At 41.4% G+C, this 22482-nt stretch overlaps 1 protein-coding gene across 19 annotated transcripts in view; it reads right to left on the bottom strand.

The window, feature by feature from the left end:
* GARRE1 (granule associated Rac and RHOG effector 1) overlaps positions 1–22482 on the bottom strand; it is a 102697-nt gene that overhangs the window by 14486 nt on the left and 65729 nt on the right. For 13 of the 19 annotated variants that reach the window (XM_058280142.1, XM_058280128.2, XM_058280148.2 and 10 more), the window contains 4 exons: positions 15816–15974; positions 11213–11310; positions 5100–5225; positions 2936–3960 (listed from right to left, as the gene is read on the bottom strand). In XM_058280142.1, coding sequence (XP_058136125.1) covers positions 2936–3960; positions 5100–5225; positions 11213–11310; positions 15816–15974 — 1408 coding nt within the window. The remainder of the gene's footprint in view (positions 1–2935; positions 3961–5099; positions 5226–11212; positions 11311–15815; positions 15975–22482) is intronic. The other 6 variants (XM_058280143.2, XM_058280136.2, XM_058280137.2 and 3 more) reach the window with 1 other exon arrangement.

Raw genomic sequence — 22482 nt, 5'->3', positions numbered from 1 at the left:
TGAACGGATTACCCAATCAAAAGATATAGGATGGGAAGCAGATGTGACTCAAGTGACTGGGCTCCCGTCTACTATACAGGAGGTCCAGGGTTCAATTCCTGGGGCCTTCTAGTGAAGGCAAACTGGCCCACGCAGCAAGCTAGCCCAAACAAAGAGCTGTCTGCACAGGAGTGCTGGCCCAGGTGGCAAGATGACCTACGCAGAGAGCTGGTGCATCAAGATAATGCAACAAAAAGAGATAGAGAGAAGAGACAATAACAGACTCAGACCAGGAAGCTGAGGTGGTGCAAGAGACTGAACACCTCTCTCCCACTCCAGAAGATTCCAGGATTGCCTAAAGAGAAGACAAGTAGACACAGAAGAACATAAAGCAAATGGACACGGAGAATAGACAGGGGGGCGGGAGGGGGTATAAATAAATCTTTAAAAAAAAAAAAAAAGACTGAATGGATATAAAAATATGAGCCACCCATATGCAGCCTACAAGAGCCCCAGAGATATAAACTGGTTGAAAGGGAAAGACTAGAAAAGATACCCCACCAAACAGTGACCAAAAAAGAGCAGGAATAGCTGTACTAATATGGGACAAAACAGAGTTTCAATGCAAAAGAAGTTTTAAGAGATACAGAAGGCCATTATATATTAATAAAAGGGAAAATCCACCAGGAAGAAATAACAGTCACATCTATGTACCTAACCAGGGTGCCCAAAAATACATGAGGCAAACTCCGACAAAACTGAAAGGAGAAATAGACTTCTCCACAATCACAAGTCTCCAACTTCAACACACCACTCACATCATTAGATAGAACTAGGCAGAAGATAAAGAAGGAAAAAGGGAACTTGAACAATATGATTAATGAGTTAGACGTAAAAGACCTATACAGAACATTGCACCCAAACTCAGTAGGTTATATATAGTCGTCTTGAGTGCTCATGGATATGTCTCTGGGATAGACCACACGTTAGGCCACAATGCAGGTCTCAATAAATATAAAAAAGACTGAAATTATACAAAGTACCTTCTCAGAGCATAATGGAATGAAACTAGAAATCAATAATAGACAGGAAAGAGGTAAATTCGCAAATGTGGAAAGGTTAAACAACACACTCCTAAATCATCAGTGGGTCAAAGAAAATATTGTAAGTGAACTTATGGGATACACCAAAGGCAATTTTGAGAGGGAAATTTATAGCCCTAAATGCCTATATTAAAAAACAAGGAAGACCTAAAATCAAAGATCTACATGAACTGGAGAAAACAGGAAAAGAACAGCAAACTACTCCCAAAGCAAGCAGAAAGAAAAAAATAATAAAGATTAGAGCAGAAATAAGTGAAATTGAGAACAAAAAAAAAAAAAATAGAGAAAATCAACAAAACCAAAAGTTGGTTCTTTGAGAAGATCAATAAAATTGACAAACCCCTTGTTAGACTAACAAAGAGAAAAAGAGAGAAGATGCAAACAAAATCAGAAATTAAAGAGGGGGAAGTTATGACTGACCCCACAGAAATAAAAAGGATCATAACAGGATTAGGAGAAACTGTATGCTAACAAATTAGACAACCTAAATAAAATGGACAAATTCCTAGACATGCACCAACAACCTACATTGACACTATAAGAAATACAAGGACTTAACAAACCAATCACATTTAAAGAGATTGAATCGGTCATCAAAAATCTCCCACAGTAGAAAAGTCCAAGACTGGATGGCTTCACAGTCTACTAAAAAATTTCAAGAAGAATTAACACCAATCCTCTTTACACTTCCAAAAAATTGAAGAGGAGGAAAAATTACCCAACACATTATATGAAGAGAACATCACCCTAATACAAAAGCCAGATAAGGACACTACAAGAAAATTAAATACAATCTCTCTAATGAACATAGGTACAAAAATTCTCCAACAGAATATTCACAAATAAGAACAGCAGAAGCATAGAGCTGAAGCATAGAGAGATTGAGGGGTGAAGAATTTTCCTGTTTGTTTGTTCTTCATCATTATTATTATTAAATAATAAAAATGTTCTAACGATGACTGAGGTGATGAATGCACAACAATGTGATTATACCAAATACCATTAATTGTACATTTTGGATGAACTGTATGCTTTATTAATATGTATCAATAATCTTGGTTTTTAAACTAAAAATTCTTTTTATCTTTCCTATATCTGTAGTTATGTCTCTTTTCTCTTTCCTAATCTTGTTTTGTTTTCTCTTTTTTAAAATTACAGAAGTTGTAGCTTTACAGAAAAACCATGCAGAAAATACCAAGCTCCCATATACACCCCTGTATTAACACCTTCGTATGTTGTCTCTTAATCAGGTTCACATTAAATTGGCTTATCTATTTTGTTAGTCTTCCAAAGACCTACTTTTAGAAATTTATGATTTATACTGTAGTTTTAATTTAATTAATGTCAGCCTTTTATCCTTAATTTTCCCTCTTTCTGGTTTATTTTTGTTTTGTTTCCAAGTTCTTTCTCTAATTTCTTAAGATGACTCTGGTGCTATTTTAATACTGTTTGGGCCAGAAGCTGTATTCTATGAAAGCTACATAGTTCTGCAGGGTCTAAGAGTTTAGGCAAAAAAGAATCACAAGAATAGGTTTTATAATCAGGAAAAATGTTACCCACACAGGGCCAGGTGCCTTGGCTTTCAGGAAAGGGAGCGTCTAGGCTGGAGCCCACTTGGGACCGCGAGCCGTAGAAGCAAGCTCTCTAAGCCTCAATTCTGTCCTCTCAGACTGTCACCATTGCTTTCCACCTTGCTAGGGCTTCCCTGCACATGTCCCCAAATAGTGAGAAAGAGTCTCTAAAGTTGGGTTTAGTCATTCATTTTACCCCAAAAGTAAAGGCTGTGGTAGACAGGCACCAGGAAGCCTTCCATGATTACATTTTATGTTAAAACTCCAGAAGGTCAAACATACCTGCAGGATCAAAAGGCAGAATCTCTCCCAACATCCCAAAGACTCCATCGCTTTGGTCACGGTTTGGCCAGGTGTTATTTCTAGGTCCCTGTGGTTTCTGGCCCAAAACCTCTGACATCACATTATCCATATAGCTGCTCACCAGACCCAAGCTGTACAAGTCAGAACTGAGATCAGATATGCCAGGCCACTGGCCAAGAGGTGACAGACCCACTCCAATGGGCTGTGCTGGCTGTTGGGATGAGCCAGGTGCCCACTTCCCAGGTGCTCGAGGCTGGGGCGGGGGCTGCTGAGGCCCAATGGTTTGGAGTACGTGTTGGTAGTATTGGACCTGGGGTTGCTGCTGCTTTGGGGACTGCTGCTGAGGTGCCAGCCCTGGCTGGGGTGTCAGAGGTGTTTGGACTCCAGCATGGGGGGTGCGCGGTGGAGGCGGCACTGGTAGTGTTGGCTGCATGGCTCCTCCCTTTTGTTCGGTCACCATGGCTGTGGCAGCAGAATTACGCCTTGTCACCAATGGGGAGCCCTGGTGGGACTGGCCCATGTTAAAGCCTGAAAGAAAATCTATCACCTCCTGCATTTCCTGATCGGTGGGTAGGTTCATACCCTTCTCATCCTTGCCATCATCCCCATGCAGGCAGTTCTCCCGCCTCTCCATGAGAAAACCATTCACTATTTGATTACTGGAGTTCTGGGCTGACTGTGAAGGGTCTGTAGTCCTAGGGAAATTACCAATGTTCAAAATGCTTTGTAACCTTGTGTCAATATTACCCGGCACTTTGGCCTTCTCTTCTGAACAACCAGCTATGAAGATACTTTTGGAAGGAGTGTTTGGGATGGAATAATTTGTGCTGCTGCTAGAGCTGGTGCAAGAAGCTTTCTTGGTGAACCGGGATGTCAGTTTGGAGAATGTCTTCTGCAGGCCACCTGAAGATTTATTTCCATTTCCAGATGGCAGGTCAGTTTGATTCCCAAAGTCACAGATCTCTCTTTGAAGCTGGATCTGAATACAGGGTAAAGCTTGTTCCCTATTGAAACAGAAATTTATTTTGTAAAAAAAGAGAATAAAACAAAAATTGGGCAATGAAATGGACTTTTTTGTATATAAGAAAGACTTTAAAAATAAGAAAGACGTCCTGTTCTACAGATAAATAAATGAACACCCAGGGGTTTTAAATGTACCTATTTTAAATACTATCCATATCTTCTAGTATAAAAAAATCTACAGCATCTAAAACAAGCCTAGGAAAACTACATTAGGATTCTGACTCCCTGGAAGAGTTTGAGTAAAACTCTCTTATCACAGAACAAGAGAGCAAAGCATGGCTAGAGTGGGGAATGCAACTGACAGAGGTCAGCTTTGTGCCTGGAGAAGAGGGACTGAGAGTCAGGCCGTCCCAGCAAAGGGACGATGGATAAATCCACAAAGCAGAGAAGGGTGGGTGGGGACAACTCAGGGACACTCTGCATAGTACGATCATTCATAGAAGTAATTTACAAATGCTGCCAAAAAGAGATGGTTGTTAATTCCAAAGTTTTCTGATCATTTTTTTTCTGATATAGAAAGACATGCAGAGGGCATGGTATGCGAGCTAAGGCAGGTGATGGCTGGGATGACCCTGGCTGAAACAGTTCACCATTCTGGGCCTCTGCATGTTCTTGAGTAAAGAAAGGTGGAGGGGCATGGCTAGATGTCTAAGGTTCTAAAGATTGACAATTTGCTAAGAGATAAACTTGCAACTATCAGTTATTTTCAGATATAAATAAATTTTATGCAATGCAGGAAATAAATAAATTTTCTACACCTTTCTCTGTCCTTAGTTATAAGGAGAATATGAGTTAGGTTAAAAGTATTCTTGCCAGGTAAAGGGGCATCATGTCTGCAATTTACTCTCAAACAATAAAGCAAATAAAGACAAAAATGTTAACAAATTGAAGAACCTAGGTAAAGGACAAACAGCAATCCTTTGTACTACTCTTATAACTTTTTCTAAATTTGAAATTATTCCAATATAAAATATTCTCTTTCATGCCTTATTTACCCACATACTACTAGAGACTTGATTACACATGAAATGGAATATGGTTCCATTGCCCCATGTGTGGACCTGAATGCAAACCACTTGCACAGCTCATTCAGCTCATCCAGACTGGTGTGGACACCAACCTCCCTGACCTCCAGCGGTTCACATCCAACACGGCTGTGTACAGCACATCCACCAAACCCAGGGTCTTCTCGGGGTCAAGGCTTCTCTGCAGCAGGGACATGGTAGCAGGGTCTTCTTTAAGGCACCTAATCACAAACGAGGCTACATTAAGTGTGGCTGCACTTCTCCACAAAGGTGTTTCAAGCAGGCCTTAGAGAAAAGAGTATAACTTTTATGTACTTTGAGCACCCAATAAAAATTCAGTAGTAATAAGATCATTTAGGGAAGCTGATTTGGCCCAACGGATAGGGCGTCCACCTACCACATGGGAGGACCAAGGTTCAAACCCAGGGCCTCCTGATCCATGTGATGAGCTGGCCCACGCGCAGTGCTGATGCATGCAATGAGTGCCATGCCACGCGGGGGTGTCCCCCGCGTAGAGGAGCCCCATGCGCATGGAGTGTGCCCCGTAAGGAGAGCCGCCCAGCACAAAAAAAGTGCAGGCTGCCCAGGAGTGGCGATGCACACATGGAGAGCTGATGCAGCAAGATGATGCAACAAAATGAGACACAGATTCTGGGTGCCACTGACAAGAATACAAGTGGACACAGAAGATCACACAGCAAATGGACACAGAGAGCAGACAACTAGGGGCAGGGGGGAGGGAAGAGAAATAAAAATTAAAAAAAAAAAAAAAGATAATTTAGAAAATGACAGGACTATCACTGGAACCTGCTGCTCTGCAAAAGAAGGAAGGAGAGAAAGAGAAGCAACCCGATCTGGAGTGCCCATAGACTTCTAACTATTGAGAGTCTATTTAAGGAAGAGGAGGATTCAGTGGAAGGGCTGTCTTCCAGGGGCCACAATGCTATCTTCCTCTCTGGTACCTGCTGAGGACCTGATTTTCCTCCTTGCTTTGCTGAGACTCCTAGATCTGGCACAATATCTACTCCTGTGCAAACTCCTTTCCATAACTCTATTGACCCTTACTTCTACATCGTTTCACATCTGTATTTGAGAAACTGATGGAGGTTAAAAACAAAACAAAACAAAAAAACCTTACGAGTCTGCCACAAGAATTCGCCAGCTTTAGAAAACAACCAACATGGCCTTCACATAAATTAATCTGTCCACTTTCCAAGATGAACATTTCACCACCATATTTCATCCACAAGATAAGGAGCTTTTGCTCCTCAAAGCTCTGACATCTGTCACTCCTCCATTCTCTCTAGCTCAACGCTCATTCAATTAAGAAAACATGAAGCAAAGGAGATCTACTTCATGTCCTCTACCACTAAGCCCACCAGGTTTCCCACATCTGCATCCACACACCCTGCCCCTGCCCTCCTACTGTCAGAGAAGATGAGCTCTGCTCTTTCCACAGGCTGACCCTCTACCAGAAGCAATGACCACCATGTCCTTCCCAGGGGTCTCACTCATATAATCAACCCTTCCTCCCTGTGATATTCCCTTTGGCAAACTAAGAATTTCAGCGATCACACTCTGATTGGGGAACCCCATGTTCCCCTCCAGATACTGCCCCATTTCTCTCCTCCCCATTTTAGCAAAACATACTGTCTACTCCAACTCCTTACCTTGTATTCTCCTTTTAGCCTACTCTGACCAGGTTTTCATCTCCCTAACTCCACTAAAATAGCTTTTACCAAACAACTTAGTTCTTACCAAAATCTCTTGCTCCTATACTATCTTAGCTCTTAGAAAGGAAGGTCTTTCTCTTCCCACTGCTGCATATTCATGGCTGATGTACTGCCTGGCAGAAAATTACTATGTTCTAGGAACAGGGCAATCAACTGGGCCCATAGTCCCATAGGCCTGAGCTGCCCTGGAGACTGGGAGCCAGGTTGTGGGAGCCTGTTGTAGGTTCTCACCAGCCATAGCCATAGGCATGAAACATGAGGCTGACCTAAAAGCTGGCGGTAAAAAACAAAATCCACAGAATATCTCTCTAAATTATGTTATAATGAGTTAGAAATGAAAAAATGGATAGAAGAAGCAGTCCAAAAAGAAAGTAAGAATAACCAAGGTTAAATGTATGACAAAGAGAAAGAAAAAAACCAAGAAAATAGAGAGTCAGAGCAGGCCTTTTGTCCCAGAACAAAAACTGTCTGAGCAGCATTGTCTCCCAGGAAGATACTATCTGTTAGTTCCTAGGTCCTCTGGAGTTAAATGGAGAAATCAGCACAAAGCCACCTCAATGAGGCAAATAACAACCAACATGACTCTGGCTTGAGGAGGAATATACTGTTGAGAGTGGGACCTGGCCAGCCTCAGCAGCAAAAGGAAAGGTGAGTAAGAAGGCAAGTTCTGATAGTGCCCAACCACACCCTGAATTAAGAGTCCTGGATGCTGAACCCAGCACTGTTCTGGTCTCAGTGCCCTAACCACCCTGCTGTACACCCTCTTCTCTCAGCTTGGAGCAGTGGTCCTTAACAAGGAGTCCATGAGCTTGAATTGAAATTCAAAAAAACATTATTCTTGTGGGATATGGGAAGCGGACTTGGCTCAATGGATAGGGCATCTGCCTACCACATGGGAGGTCCATGGTTCAAACCCCGGTCCTCCTTGACCTGTGTGGAGCTGGCCCATGCACAGTGCTGATGTGCGCAAGGAGTGACGTGCCATGCAGGGGTGTCCCCCGCGTAGGGGAGCCCCACGCACAGGGAGTGCACCCTGTAAGGAGAGCCGCCCAGCATGAAAGAAAGTGCAGCCTGCCCAAGAATGGCGTTGCACACACAGAAAGCTGACACAACAAGATGACACAACAAAAAGAAACACAGATTGCTGGTGCTGCTGATAAGGATAGACGCGGTCCCAGAAGAACACAAAGAGAATGGATATAGAGAGCAGACAACTGGGGGAAGGGGGTGGGGGGGAAGAGAAGAGAAATAAAAATAATAATAAAATCTTGAGGGGATGTGTTGGTGTGGGTGTGATAAATTCATTAAATAATACACAGTATGGGGTGGACTTAGTAAAAGGTCCATGGTTTTCACCTGACTGGTAAAGGGGTCCATGGAACAAAAAAGGTTAAGAACCCCTAGCCTGGAGTTATTGATTATAACTCTGCTCCCAAGCAGGCCGGTTATGATTTGGCTTGCCCACTAGGACTGCATTTGCTAGTCATACAGAAAGGAGTATTACACTTTCTGGTGCTAATAATTTCTCTTTCTGAAAATCAATAAACTGGCAGTTTTATTTTATTCATCAGTCTTGAAAGCCTATCAACAAAATGCCCTTATGAGGCTAAACCCATCCTATTGACAAATCACTAAGAATTGCTTAAAACCCTCCACCTGTTCTTAATCTAAACTGAAGGGCCTCTAGGGCCTTGCATGTCCTGGCTCCTGTGAATCCCCTTCTTCATCACTACCTAGCACATCTCTGGTCATGCTGGTCACCCCAGGCCTTTGCATTTGCTCTTCCTTCTGCTTGGAATGCTCCCCTCATCTGCTCTAGGCATGGTTATCTTCTTTCAAATCAAACATTACATCCTCAAAGAGACTCTTCCTGACTGACCTCCCCATCTAAAACAGCCACCCCTCTCCTATCTCTACCCTGATGACTCACTATCCTATGATATCATCTTACTCTTACTTGCTTCATAGCACCTGTCAGTGTTTGAGCTTCTCTCTTATGTTTACTAGATGGCTCCTCTGCCTCCCCATTACAAAATCAGTTCTATGAGGGATTGTTCTTGTTCTCAATTAACAAATTCCCAGAGCCCAACACAGTGTCTGGTACATAAAAGATAACCAGTAAATATTGAAAGAGAGAATGAATGGATGGGTTTAAATGTACTGGTTTAAAACTGTCAAGTAAAAATGGTTAAAATTTTGTTATATATATTTTACCATAATAAAATTTCTGTAAAAAATTTTTTTTAATTCAAATAAGGTATTATTTTAGAAAAACTATTTGGCAGCTGAGAATTTAATTTTACTAAAAGCAAGGCAGCTGATAAATTTAGAATTGTTTTGCCAACAATTTAATTTTTCTGAAGGTGGATTAAAGCAACCATTTCTGTTTGAGTTATTCTCAATAAGTATATATTGTTTTTTAAATTTCAAACAAAAATACTAAAACTTTGAATCTTTACCAAAAGCTACCAGCAGAGGGAACCTCTCTAAAGACTCACATTCTACAAGTCTTACAGAGATGGGCAATGAATTACAAAGGAAATCAATCACACAGGGAGAGACTGATAGTAAACTGAAATTTAACCTTTTAGTATTAGCTGTTTATATTCACCCAATTATTTACAAGTTCAAACTGTTTCTCAAAATGAGAATCCTGGTAAAGTTCAATATTTTTTAAAAAAGAACTTGTATTGGAAAAACAAATTAAGAATTCAGGAACACAAAAAACACACAGAGTTTTAAATTTATTGGCTGATAGGAATCATGTTATACCATCCATTTCAGGAAGCAGTATATCATCTCAACAATTAACTTCCAACTTTCGGGGAGTTGTGGGAGGAGAAACCAGAGACAGGAGGTTTTAGGACACAAAGTGAGCCAACTATACCAGCAACAATTTTGGCAGAATTTACCACTGTTTCCTCACATTTAAAGGCTTAAATACAACTCACATACATTACATAGCTACCATTTTAGTCCACATAGGTATTATCTCTCTTTCTACCTAAATGATATACTAAATATTTTCTATATTTATTTAAATGTTTATCCAGTTTACACTTTTAATAGCAAAATAGTTTTCCAATATATGCTTAGTTTTTGTGTTCATTAATAAAGCTATGATGTCAATCCTTATAGTCGAATTTATAGGCACATTGCAAGATTATTTCCTTAGGATAAATCCTAAGAGGTGGACTTGTGAGATTTCTGGGGTCATATCCCTTATTTTAGACTTCTAATGTATAAAAACGGCCTCTAGAAAGGTTGTGTGACTTACTCTCCATTCAGCAACTTCTGTGACTGTTTCTGTACAGTCTAGTCCAAACCTGGTATTATTATTTTAAAACAAGTTAACAACATGCTGGGCAAAATGGCATCATATCATTTCTTTACTTGGCCTCTACATGTTAATCAGGTGAGATTAAACAATTTCATGTATTTTTTACCATATTTCTCCTTTTCTCACTTATCTGGTTTTATGTCCCTTGCCCATTTTCTTACTAATTTGTAGGAGCTTTTTTCCTAAAGAAGTAAGAGTAATCTTTTATCTGTTATGAATATTACAAATAAAATTAAATAATTAAAAATGGATCATCTGTTCCCAGATTTGAGATGTCATGAGCTCAAGATTATCAGGGCTGGGAAGTGGACATGGCTCAACTGATAGAGCATCTGCCTACCATATGGAGAGTCCAGGGTTTGATACCCAGGGCCTCCTGACCCAGGTGACGAGCTGGCTCACGTGCAGTGCTACTGCCCATAAGGAGTGCTGTGCCACGCAGGGGCACCCCCACATAGGGGTGCCTCATGAGCAAGGAGTGCGCCCATCAAGGAGAGCTGCCCAGAGTGAAAAATGCACAGCTCACCCAGGAGTGGCACCACACTAACGGAGAGCTGATGCAGCAAGATGATGCAACAAAAAAGAGACACAGTTTCCTGGTGCCGCCTGACAATGCAAGCAGACACAGAAGAACACACAGCAAATGGACATGGAGAGCAGACAATGGGCGGGGGGGGGGGGGGAAGGAGAGAGAAATAAATAAAATAAATCTTTAAAAAAAGAAAAAAAAAATATCATCAGGGCTGAAGTAAAAACAAAGGAGAAAAGAAATTCTATGATTTGTACTCAGCTTTAGAGAAACACTGAGTGAATTAGAGAAAATTATATACTATGTTTAATAATTGTGGACTCACTAGCAAAGAAAATATTGTTCATTTTGATCCAAAAGTATTTAACATTTAGTTACATTATTAGTCCATGAGACTATTTTTCAGACATCCTGGCTTCCTTCCTCATCTTGTACCAATAACTACAACACATGTCATGAGGACACCACTCCTACAGACAGACCCAGAAATGAAGCTTGGCCTGTCACATCAGTTAGCAGGGATTGTTAGAAACAAAGCAATCATTCCAAAAATAGGCAAATGTCAATCAGAGTTCAGGCTTCGTATTAATGTAAGAGTCATATTACCATGTAGATGGAACCTGAACCACAATTCTGGAGCCTTCTAAACTGATTTGGGGGGCATAGGCTTCTTTATTTTCAATCTGTGCTGTGTCAACCACCACCTAAGAGAGAAACAAAAGACAAAAACCAGCTTTCAGAGAGGAAAATGGATCACAAATACAATTCATGAACTTGGGGATGCTGAATGACCAACACACACTCTTCTCTTGGCAACGCAGTCATGCAGGGTCCAGTCATGAGTCCCACTGAAGACAATGGCTGTAAGTAAGAAAGATGACCAACTATAATAATATTTCAATAAATTTTTTAAAAAATCCTAGATGTGAGATTTATGGAACTTTCCAAACACTTAGCACTTCTCCCAAACTATAAATATGTTAAGTAGGAATTACTTTGTTTCCTTTATCTTAGTAATTTTTACTTTATTTACGTGAAAAAAGTAAAAATGTTACTAAAAACAAATTTTTAAAATTTAAAACACTGTGAGAAGAGCCCATCCTCAACCATCAATAAAAATAGAACTATTTCAGGATAGATGAAGAAGCAAGCAATCTTTCAATGATTTCCTCTTATTTGGAGGAGAGTCTTCAATACTACCTAGATTAGAAGTTCTTAACCTTGGGGGTCTGTGGAAAGATTTCAGGGGGTCTGTGAACTTAAACTGAAAAAAGATCAACTTATTATCTTTATTTTCTCTAACCTTCAATATAAGTGTCATACACCTATCTCCTTAAAAGACAATGAGAGACACAATGAACCAGGGAGCTGAGGTGGCTCAAGCAATTAAGTGCCTCTCTCCCACATTGGAAGGTCCCAGGATCAGTTCCTGGTACCTCCTAAAGAAAAGATGAGAAGAGAAGACAAGCAGACACAGAAGAATGCACAGTGAATGGACAACAGAGAACAGACAGCAAACACAAGTGGCAAGGCGGGGATGGGAATAAATAAATAAAATAAATCTTAAAATAAATTTAAAAAAAAAAACTATCTGCTGCTACACTGAGAAGGGGTCCATGGTTTTCACCTGACTATGTATAGTATACTATATAATCTAAAGAGTTTGACAAAGTGATGAATATATTTTCAAATAACTAAAATAAATTTAAGAATATAATCATAAACACCTTAAGATCAAATGTGTAATATTTCAGAAGTGGCAGAACTGTGTAGAGTTGTTTAACTGGATTCCAAATTCAGCCTCTAATGGAGCAGATTTCTACTGTGATAAACACAGAGTTTCCATAGCTAGCCTGCAACGTCCTTCAGAAAAGGCTTCCTGTCCAAGGAATAACCATTGTTGGACCAGGCAGGTGTTTCCTCTCTCCTCCCATCCCCAGACTCACAATCTAAAGGCTTCGTCAGATACACACAAAGGTGCCCTGCAATGGGAGGGGTAGGGAACTATTAATAGGAAGGACTTTCTGCTCCCTGAATAACATTAAACTTAACAAAACAAAAAAACCCACAACGCATACTCAAAACAGCCTGTGCCCTTCTACCTTATTTTATTTTCTTCTACTTATTTTGCTCATTCCTTTCTAGAGAACTCATGACCATGGTTCTCCTAGTTTCAGCTAAACAGTCTCTGGAAATGTGGATTGATCTAAAATACAGTTTAATTTAAAAGTAATGGGCTCTTCCATACTTCAGTGGGAGTGCCTGGTTACCCCTTCTCTTTAGGGTTTTCCATAACCAGAAACAGATCCTACATAATAACTCACCACTGTACACAGGTCCTCAACTGGACCTCTACATAGTAATGCTACCCTGAGGTGGACCACCTAAGCCCTGACCACATGAAATGACAGGACAGTATCCTAACAGTTCTTTTCATGAATAAAGGAGAAATCACATTAAGAAACAGTTCTTTATATATATATATATATATTTTTTTTGACTGAAAAGTAAAACAGAAAAATATTATTCACTAGTTTATTTTTCCAAACGAGTAATAGGCTATTTACAAATAAGCAGATCTCCAATGATGTATATTAAAAATGTTAATCCTACCAGTTTGAATTCTAAATGGAAAAAAAAATTCATTAAGGCACATTTGATCTGTGAATTCTAAAAAAACTTTCTGACATAATGACAGATTCATTTTACTTTTGTCCCCTCAAACACACGAGCACCAGAATTGTCAAAGAACACTTAATATTTAGTAAAACAGTAAAGAGTATAAAAATAAAGGGGGGGTTTCAAAAGGAAATCTTTGGAGATCAGTTTACTGCAAATAAAACATACTAAACATTGAGTGCACACTCCTGATATACATAAATACTAATAACTAACAAGTAGTCCAGAAATTGCAGAGCTTGAACAATGGATATTAAATAAATTAAAGGTATTTCAGGCACAAAGGAGAAAACAGAACAGTAATTAAAGAATGAAAAAACCATCTCCATCAACATAACACAGACAGGAAGGATGAAGTGAACAAAACCCAGTACAAGCTTTTCCCCAATATTTTCATTAGGGTGTTTTTTTTTCCCTTTAACCTTGCATACATTAGATTATGTTAATTCCTCTTTCCATTCTAATATTTTACCCTTAAAGAGAAGGGTCAGGAAGAGAGAAAATTCCAAATCCTTTTTGAAATTTATTGCCTGGTCTGTTTAGGCCAAACCAGTGACAGCTAGTCAGTACAGCTAGAATAGTCACACTCATTTTGCTTTTCCTGCTTCCCTTGTTTTAATACCTACAAGACCACAGGAAGCAGTTTGGGGGAAACAAACTTTGGAAAGCTCTCCTAAGATGATGCTACAACCATGACCGCATTTCCTTACAAGTGAAACACAAAATAGCTTTTTTTAAAAATAAAAGAGGTAGTGGATGTGACTGACTCAAGCAATTGAATACCCACCTCCACATAGGAGGTCCCGGTGTCCCCTGAAGAAGATGAGCAGACACAGAGAGTACATAACAAAGAGACACAGAGAGTAGAAAGTAAGCACAAACAATGAGGGGGGTGGATAAATAAATAAAATAAATCTTAAAAAAAAAAAAGAAGACGACGACAAGCAGAGCACACAATGAGCAGACAATCAAACCAGCAGGGAGTGAAAATGGTTCAAGTGGTTGGGCACTTTTGTCCCACATGGGAGGTCCAGGGTCTGATTCCCGGTGCCTCCTAAAGAAGACAAACAGACAATGAGCAGACAGAAAAGGGAGCCATCTTGGGGGTGAGGGGGGGTTAAAAAAAAAAAAAAAGACAAGTGGTAGAATCTGTGCAATGTTAACAGTCACAACTAAATATCTGCCAGAGTGACAGTGTTCTGTTAATATTTTGCTGGAGCATCTAATGTTTTCTTCCATAGGACTGTAGCAAAAGAGTTTGAAAAGGAAATTTTAAAAAGTACAAGAAACAGGGAAACGGACTTTGGCCCAGTGGTTAGGGCGTCCGTCTACCACATGGGAGGTCCGCGGTTCAAGCCCCGGGCCTCCTTGACCCGTGTGGAGCTGGCCCGTGCACAGTGCTGATGCGCGCAAGGAGTGCCGTGCTACACAGGGGTGTCCCCCGCGTAGGGGAGCCCCACGCGCAAGGAGTGCATCCATAAGGAGAGCCGCCCAGCGCGAAGGAGGAAGCAGCCTGCCGACGGAATGGCGCCGTCCACACTTCCCGTGCCGCTGACGACAACAGAAGAGGACAAAGAAACAAACAAAGAAACAAGAAGCAGCAAAAAGACACAGAAAACAGACAACCGGGGGAGGGGAGGGGAATTAAATAAATAAAAATTAGGAAAAAAAAAATATTAAAAAAAAAATATTAAAAAAAAAAAAGTACAAGAAACAGTCTTTTAATTCTCTTGATCTCTAATTAGCTTTTTCTAACCTTTTTACTAAATGCCATCACTCTGAAATGAGGCGTTTAATTCTAAAAAGTTGGCTCAAGGACATAAGGTTATACAGGTCAAAGGTAGCAAACAAAAAACTAAATGATGGTTTCATATGCTGATCTCCTGACCCCATATGACTTCTGAAAAAGTCTTTCGTTATCTGTGAACAGTGAAAAAAACCCCGAACTATTCTTTTTGTATTGAGGTTATTTTATTGCTAAGAAGGAGTTAGGCTGAGAGCTGAGATGCAAAGTGACTATGCATGGGCACTGCTTATTCCAGCATGGTCAAGGAGGCATCTCTGAGGAGAGGCTATCTGAACTGGTATGAGAAAAATGAGAAGGAAGGAGCCACAAGATGAGAGAGAAGAGTGTTCCCAGGTAGAAGGAGCACTAAATGCAAAGACCTGAGACAGGAACAAGGTTGGCATGTCAGGAATAGAAAGATGTCCATGGGAGCCATAGAGTATTGAGGCCAGGTCACACAGGCCACATCGTGCCATCACCAATATAACCATTTTCCTTAAAACAAGGAAAATCTATAACATCTTTTTCCAAATAGAACCCCAGCAAAAACATGTTATCAATCTATAGTAGCAATAAAATGGCTTTTTAATGCTGCTTTTCCTTTATCATTTCTATCTTGTCTAAATTCTGTAGCACAGAACTTTTCTAATTATTCAACATTTTCACCTATGTGCATGCACGCACATCCTTGTAGGCTTGAAGAGTCTCTCTCTATTCTGTCATCTATCATACACATTTACTCACCAGCCCAGCCTGGCCAAACAGTAGTTGCACAGCAGTCTTGCAGGCACTTCGCCATGTGGATGGGCAAACCTGGTTCAGTACTTCAGTCACGGGAAAATCGTCCCTGGTTGTGATTCCATTATAGCAGCCTGCTTCTTTGATCAGCTGTAACATCGTATGCTGTAGATTGACAAGAACAGAATTCATCACAGCACAAAATAAAGCCATGCTATGGCCACAAAATCATTCCAATGGAAAAGCACCCAAGTCATGTCATTTTAATTTTTTAAGGAATTGTCATCTATAGCCTTCAGGTATTTTCTCAAACCTGTAGAATGACAAGTTATATATGGATACATGTGCATTACGATTTACATTTAGTTTCTATACTAACATAAAATATAGCATTACTTAACAATTTATTAAAGCAAAGTGGTCGAGGAATTTTTAAATTCTTAATTCCTCTGGATAAAAAAACAAAATCATCTGGTAAAAGTAAATGCTAGAGGGGAAGTGGACTTGGCCCAGTGGATAGGGCGTCCGTCTACCACATGGGAGGTCCACGGTTCAAACCCCGGGCCTCCTTGACCCGTGTGGAGCTGGCCCATGCGCAGTGCTGATATGCACGAGAAGTGCCGTGCCACGCACAGGTGTCCCCTGTGTAGGGGAGCCCCACGCGCAAGGAGTGCGCCCCATAAGGAGAGCCACCCAGCGTTAAAGAAAGTGCAGCCTGCCTAAGAATGACGCCACCCACACGGAGAACTGACACAACAAGATGATGCAACAGGGCAGTGGACTTGGCCCAGTGGTTAGAGCGTCCATCTACCACATGGGAGGTCCACGGTTCAAACCCTGGGTGTCCTTGACCTGTGTTGAGCTGGCCCATGTGCAGTGCTGATGTGAGCAAGGAGTGCTGTGCCACACATGGGTATCCCCCGCATAGGGGAGCCCCACGCACAAGGAGGGCGCCCCGTAAGGATAGCGGCCCAGCATGAAAGAAAGTGCAGCCTGTCCAGGAATGGCGCCGCACACATGGAGAGCTGACACAAGATGATGCAACAAAAAGAAACACAGATTCCCATGCCACTGACAACAACAGAAGCGGACAAAGAAGACACAGCAAATAGACACAGAGAACAGACAACCGGCTGGGGAGGGGAGGGTGGAGGGGAGAGAAATAAATAAATCTTTAAAAAAAAAAAAAGACGCGGCAGAAGGAAACACAGATTCCCGTGCCGCTGACAACAGAAGTGGACAAAAAGAACATGCAGCCAATGGACAGAGAGAACAGACAACTGGGGAGGGGGCAAGGGGAGAGAAATTAAAAGGAAAAAAAAAGTAAATGCCAGAGAAAGATGTGTAACTCAGTGGTTTGAGCATCTGCTTCCTGTGTATAAGGTCCCAGGTTCAATCCCTGGTACCTCCTTAAAAAAATAAAAGTAAATGCCAATAAAAACCTCAACTTTATTCTGGATGATCTAGAGAGGTCAGGTAATGGACTCTGGAAACAAGTGTAAACTCCAGCTTTACTACTCTATAGCTGTATGATCTTGGGTATCAGTTCTCTCTGTCAAATGGAGAAAAGGGCAGTTCCCACCTCACAGATAAGCATTAAATGAGACAATGACTGAGAAGCACTTGGCACAATGCCTGGCAAACATGATGCTCCATAAACATTTGTAATTACTGCAGTATCATGACAAGATACTTAATTCATAGAAGTCCACTGAGAAACATCATAAATAATATTTTGTAGTGTACTTTCAAAACTATGTTAAACATTTGAATAAAATTATGACTAAAACTAACGCTGGCAAATATTTCATTTTAAAAATCATTATACACCCTGACACACATTACATACAAATTAGTTCAGGAACTTGTAAACAGGGGCATTCCTAGAGCCATAAGTATATTCCCAAGAAAAGACACACCCCAGAAACAATCAAGGAGGCCCCAATGCTTTGGCTTGGAGCTACTCTCTAAACTCACTGTATGGATAAACCCTGAAACAGAGTGTTAGCAAAGATCAATCTGCAAAGACTAGGAAAGGTGTTTTCTTTTATTCCATCTTTGTTTGTTTGCTCCTGGCTCTGTCCCAAGACTAGCTAGGAGCAGTCTTCTCAGAATCTAAGTTACAGCAGTAACACATTAAAATATCAAAATGTTCAGGTTTCAACAAAAGTCTACAAAGCAGACAAAGAAATAGGAAGTGATGGCCCAGACCAAGGATTAAAGCATTTAGAAACCATCAGTGATGAGGACCACACACCTGGGACATACCAGAGACTTTTTAAAAATGGTCCTACAACTAACAAGGAGATGATGGATGATGACCATCTCAAGGAACAGAGAGAGTCTGCAACTGCAAGATAATCCCATCCATCTGCCCCATTGGATCTAAGACCCCTCTCAGTTAGAGGTGGAATGGATATCACCATCCCAGAATCCTCAGGATTGGTGAATGAACAGTGGACTAGAGTTGACTTACTGCTATTCTACTATAGACTTATTATTATTCTAGCAATGGAAGAACTTTTCTTTTTTAAAGATTTATTTTTTTCCCTTCCCCTGCCCCCGCCCTGCTGTTTTTACTGTCTGTGTCCATTCACTGTGTGATCTTCTGTATCTATTTCTCTTTTTGTCTTTTCCTCTCATCTTTCCTCTCTAGGATTAGGAGGGATTCAACCCTAGGGACTTTGATGTGGAGAGAGGTTCCCTGTCAATTGCTCCACCTCAGTTCCTGGTCTCTGCTGTGCTTCACTTTGACTCTCCCCTTGTCTCTCATTTGTTGCATCATCATCTTGCTGCATGAGTCAGTTGCATGGGCACTGGCTCACCACGTGGGCACTCATGTGGGCACCTGGTTCACCACGCCGGCACTCTCTGTGCACTTGGCTCACCACGTGGGCATTGGTTCCCCACGCACTCTCTGTGCACTTGGCTCACCACGTGGGCACTGGTTCACCATGCAGGCATGCTTTTTCTTCTTCTTTTTCACCAGGAGGTCCCAGGGGTCAAACCTGGATCCTCCCATATGGTAGGCAGAGGCCTTATCACTTGAACCATATCCACTTCTCAGGAAGAACTTTTACCACTGACGTGGAGGCAGTGGCCACTGGAGGTTCTGAGGGGAGGGAGATGGAAAAATAGGTGTAATACGGGGGCATTTTTGGGACTTCGGAATTATCCTGAATGACAGTGCAATGACAGATACAGGTCATTAACTATCTTGTCATAACTTACAAAATGAATGGGAGAGAGTGTAAACTACAGTGTAAACTATAATCCATGCTTAGTGGCAATGCTCCAAAATGTATTCATCAATTGCAACAAATGTACCTCTCTAATGAAGGATGTTGTTAATGTGGCAAAATGTGAGAGGGGTAGGGAGTGGAGCATATGGGAATCCCCTATATTTTTTATGTAACGTTTATGTAATCTAAGTATCTTTTTAAAAAAATTAAAAAGTATATAAAAAAATAAAGTACACACACAGAAAAGCCCCCCCCTCCCAAAATGGTCTTAAATATGCTCAAAAAGCTAAAGAGAAACATGGGCAAAGAGCTAAAGGAAATCAGGGAAACAATATATAACCACAGATAGGTTTACAGGAAATAGACAGGCAGAAGAAGATTGTTGGAGCCAACACCCATCTGGGTAAAAATCTATGGTAAAGTAGAAGTGGTAGTTGTACAGTGGAGGGGCATGACAGTGTAATGATACTGCTGCATTAGGTGGTGCTGGTTTGTCAGGAGGGTGGGGTGGGGAGGGTGGGTTGGACTGTCCATGGAACTGGGGGGAGGATTGGGGCGAGAGCAAGAACACTGGGAATTGGCAGGTACATGGTTGAAACTACGATGCTGGGAATTCTCTTTTGGCAATATGGCAAATGAGGGTTTCTGGTTCAGGGATATTGGATGCCAGGGGGCGTTCAGAACAGGGCACACCTGTGGCAAGCTTCTAGGGAGTGAGTGTTCCTCTTGACACAATGCTGTATCAGTGGATGGAGACCCACATAATGAGTGGCAAGGTGGTGGACTCCCATCCTGGGGAGGCCTGCAATGTTCTCAAATAGAGGGGCGGGAGTCTCCTGAAAGAATGGGCAGTGCCTAACGGAGGACAGACCAGTGTGTCAAGTCCTCAGTGTTGTAAATAACTAGGAATCTTGTCCTTCAAGGAATTAAACCTGGTGGTTGCCATGGTTCCCAAGGCGAGGGGGAGAGGAATAGAATAGATGGAACAGGGGCCATTTTGGGGGCAATGGAAGTGGTCTACATGACCTTGCTATGATGGATACAGGTCAGGTTAAATTGCATCAAATTTTATAAAAGTGTATGATCCAAAATGTAAACCATAATGTAAACCAATGACCATGGTTGGTAGCAATGTTTCAATATTCGCACACGAGTGGTAACAAATGTACTATCCACATATAAAATGTTATTAATAAGGGAAGGGGAAAACAGGGAAGATGTTGGGTATATATGGGAGTCCCCTGTATTCGGTACATGACTTTTCTACTGTTATTCTACTATAAAACTTCTTAAAGGACAAAATGAAAAAGTAAGTCACTGGGGAATAAATGAAGAAAATGTCACTGTATATACAGGACAACAGATCTTACAGTGATAAAAGGCAAAATGTCAAAAAAAAATTAAAATATTTTTTCATTATTTTTCATTACCCCAAATTTTTAATTTTTAAAAAACATTTTATATTTTACCTATTTTTAAATCTATCATTATTTCATTTTCTTATTCATTATATTTGACTATTTTATTAGCTTTTTTAAAGATTTATTTATCTCCCCACCCCTGTTGTTTTGTGCTTGCTATCTGCTCTCTGTGTCCATTCACTGTGGTGTTCTTCTGTGTCTGCTTGTCTTCTCTTTTGGCAGTACCAAGAAACGATCCGGGATCTCCCAGAGTGGGAGAGAGAAGCTCTATCTCTTGTGCCACCTCAGCTCCCTAATCTGCTGCATCTCTTATTGTCTCTCTTCTGTGTCTCTTTATGTTGTGTTATCTTGCTGTGCCAGCTCTTCGTGCAGGGCAGAACTCAGTGTAGGACAACACTCCTGCACAAGCCAGCACTCTTGCGTGGGCCAGTTCACTGCATGGTCCAGCTTGCCTTCACCAGGAGGCCCCGGAAATCGAATCCTGGACTTCCTCTATGGGAGCCAAATTGCTTGAGCCACATTCGCTTCCTTTACTTCATGTTTTAATAAATTTTGGATCACAGAAGTGTTATAACTGTGGCAAGGGAAGACCATTTGTGCAGGGTGTCAGTGATGGGGGATACATGGGAGGAAGCTTACCTGGGCATACATATAAGACATATAAATGTGTTCAAATGTTCATGGAGCATGGTCGCAGTGGGTGGAGATTCACACAATAACCAAAGGAATATCAAATTCCCATCTTGGGGAGCTCTGCCACATTCTCCAATGGGTCAGCAAGAATCCCTCAAGTACAGGGGCAATGACTAGTGAAGGAGAATGGGCCTTGACCGGCCCTTAATTTTGATGACTGTGCGTATGAACCTTTACTTTTTTTTTTAAGAATTGTTTTGTTTATTTATATCCACCCTTCATTGTTTGTGGTCGCTGTCTGCTCTTTGTGCCCATTTACTGTGTGCTCCTCTATGTCTGCTCATCTTCTCCTTAGGAGGTATCAGAAACCGAACCCAGGACCTCCCACATGGAAGAGAGGTGCTCAGTCACCTGAGCCACCTCAGCTCCCTTGTTTGTTGTGTCTCTCATTGTCTTTCCTCTTTGTGTCTCTTTTGTTGTGTCATCTTGTTGCATCAGTTTGCCATGCCTGCCTGCCATGTCAGCTCACCCTCTCCAGGAGCCACCAAAACCAAACCCGGGACCTCCCAGGTGGTAGGTAGAAGCCCAATCGCTTGAGTGACATCCACTTCCCTGAACCTTTACTTTTGAAACTGAAACTTAGCCTAGTATTATAGGGTGCCTAAAAGTTGCCTCCTGGGAGCCTCCTTGTTGCTCAAATGTGGCCTCTAAGCTGAACTCTATAAGGATATAAATACATTACCTTCCCCCCAGCATGGCACATGACTCCCAAGGATGAGCCTCCTTGGCACTGAGGGATTACTACCAAGCACAAACCAGCAATGAAACCGGAAAAAGACCTCAACCAAAAGGGGGAAAATGTAAATACAAATGGGTTTATATGGCTAAGAGACTTCAAAGAGAGATGGGAGGTCATTCCAGAGGTTACACATATGCACATCTCAGCAGGATTTCATTGACTGCCCAAGTAGATACTATCCCAAATAGCAGGGCTCCTGAGGGCTCTGGAGACATCCAGACACTGTAGTCAGGGCAGATAGCTCATGAGTTTGGTGCCTTGCCAGCGAGCCCTACTTTGGAATTTATGCTCCCAGTGTGAGAGAGTTGGACTCAGTTGTAGTTTCCCTACACATGGCTCTTCTATCCTTCTATTTGAACCTATAATTACTACTAGAGCTGGTAGGTGTACATTGAAGAGATTTATATCTTTGGGCTGTCTGTGTGCCAGCTGGGCCCTAAATCTCAAAGGAGTTGCAACACCTACTCTCTAGTTCATTGGTCTCAGCCAGGACAACTAACAAGGAGCTGATGATGGACAACCATCATATCAAGGAACCGAGGAAGTCGACAATTGCAAGCAAGAGAGTCCCATCCATC

This window comes from Dasypus novemcinctus, chromosome 18 (assembly GCF_030445035.2).
Source record: "Dasypus novemcinctus isolate mDasNov1 chromosome 18, mDasNov1.1.hap2, whole genome shotgun sequence".
NCBI lineage: Eukaryota > Metazoa > Chordata > Mammalia > Cingulata > Dasypodidae > Dasypus > Dasypus novemcinctus.
This window is presented reverse-complemented; position numbering and strand designations above follow the sequence as displayed.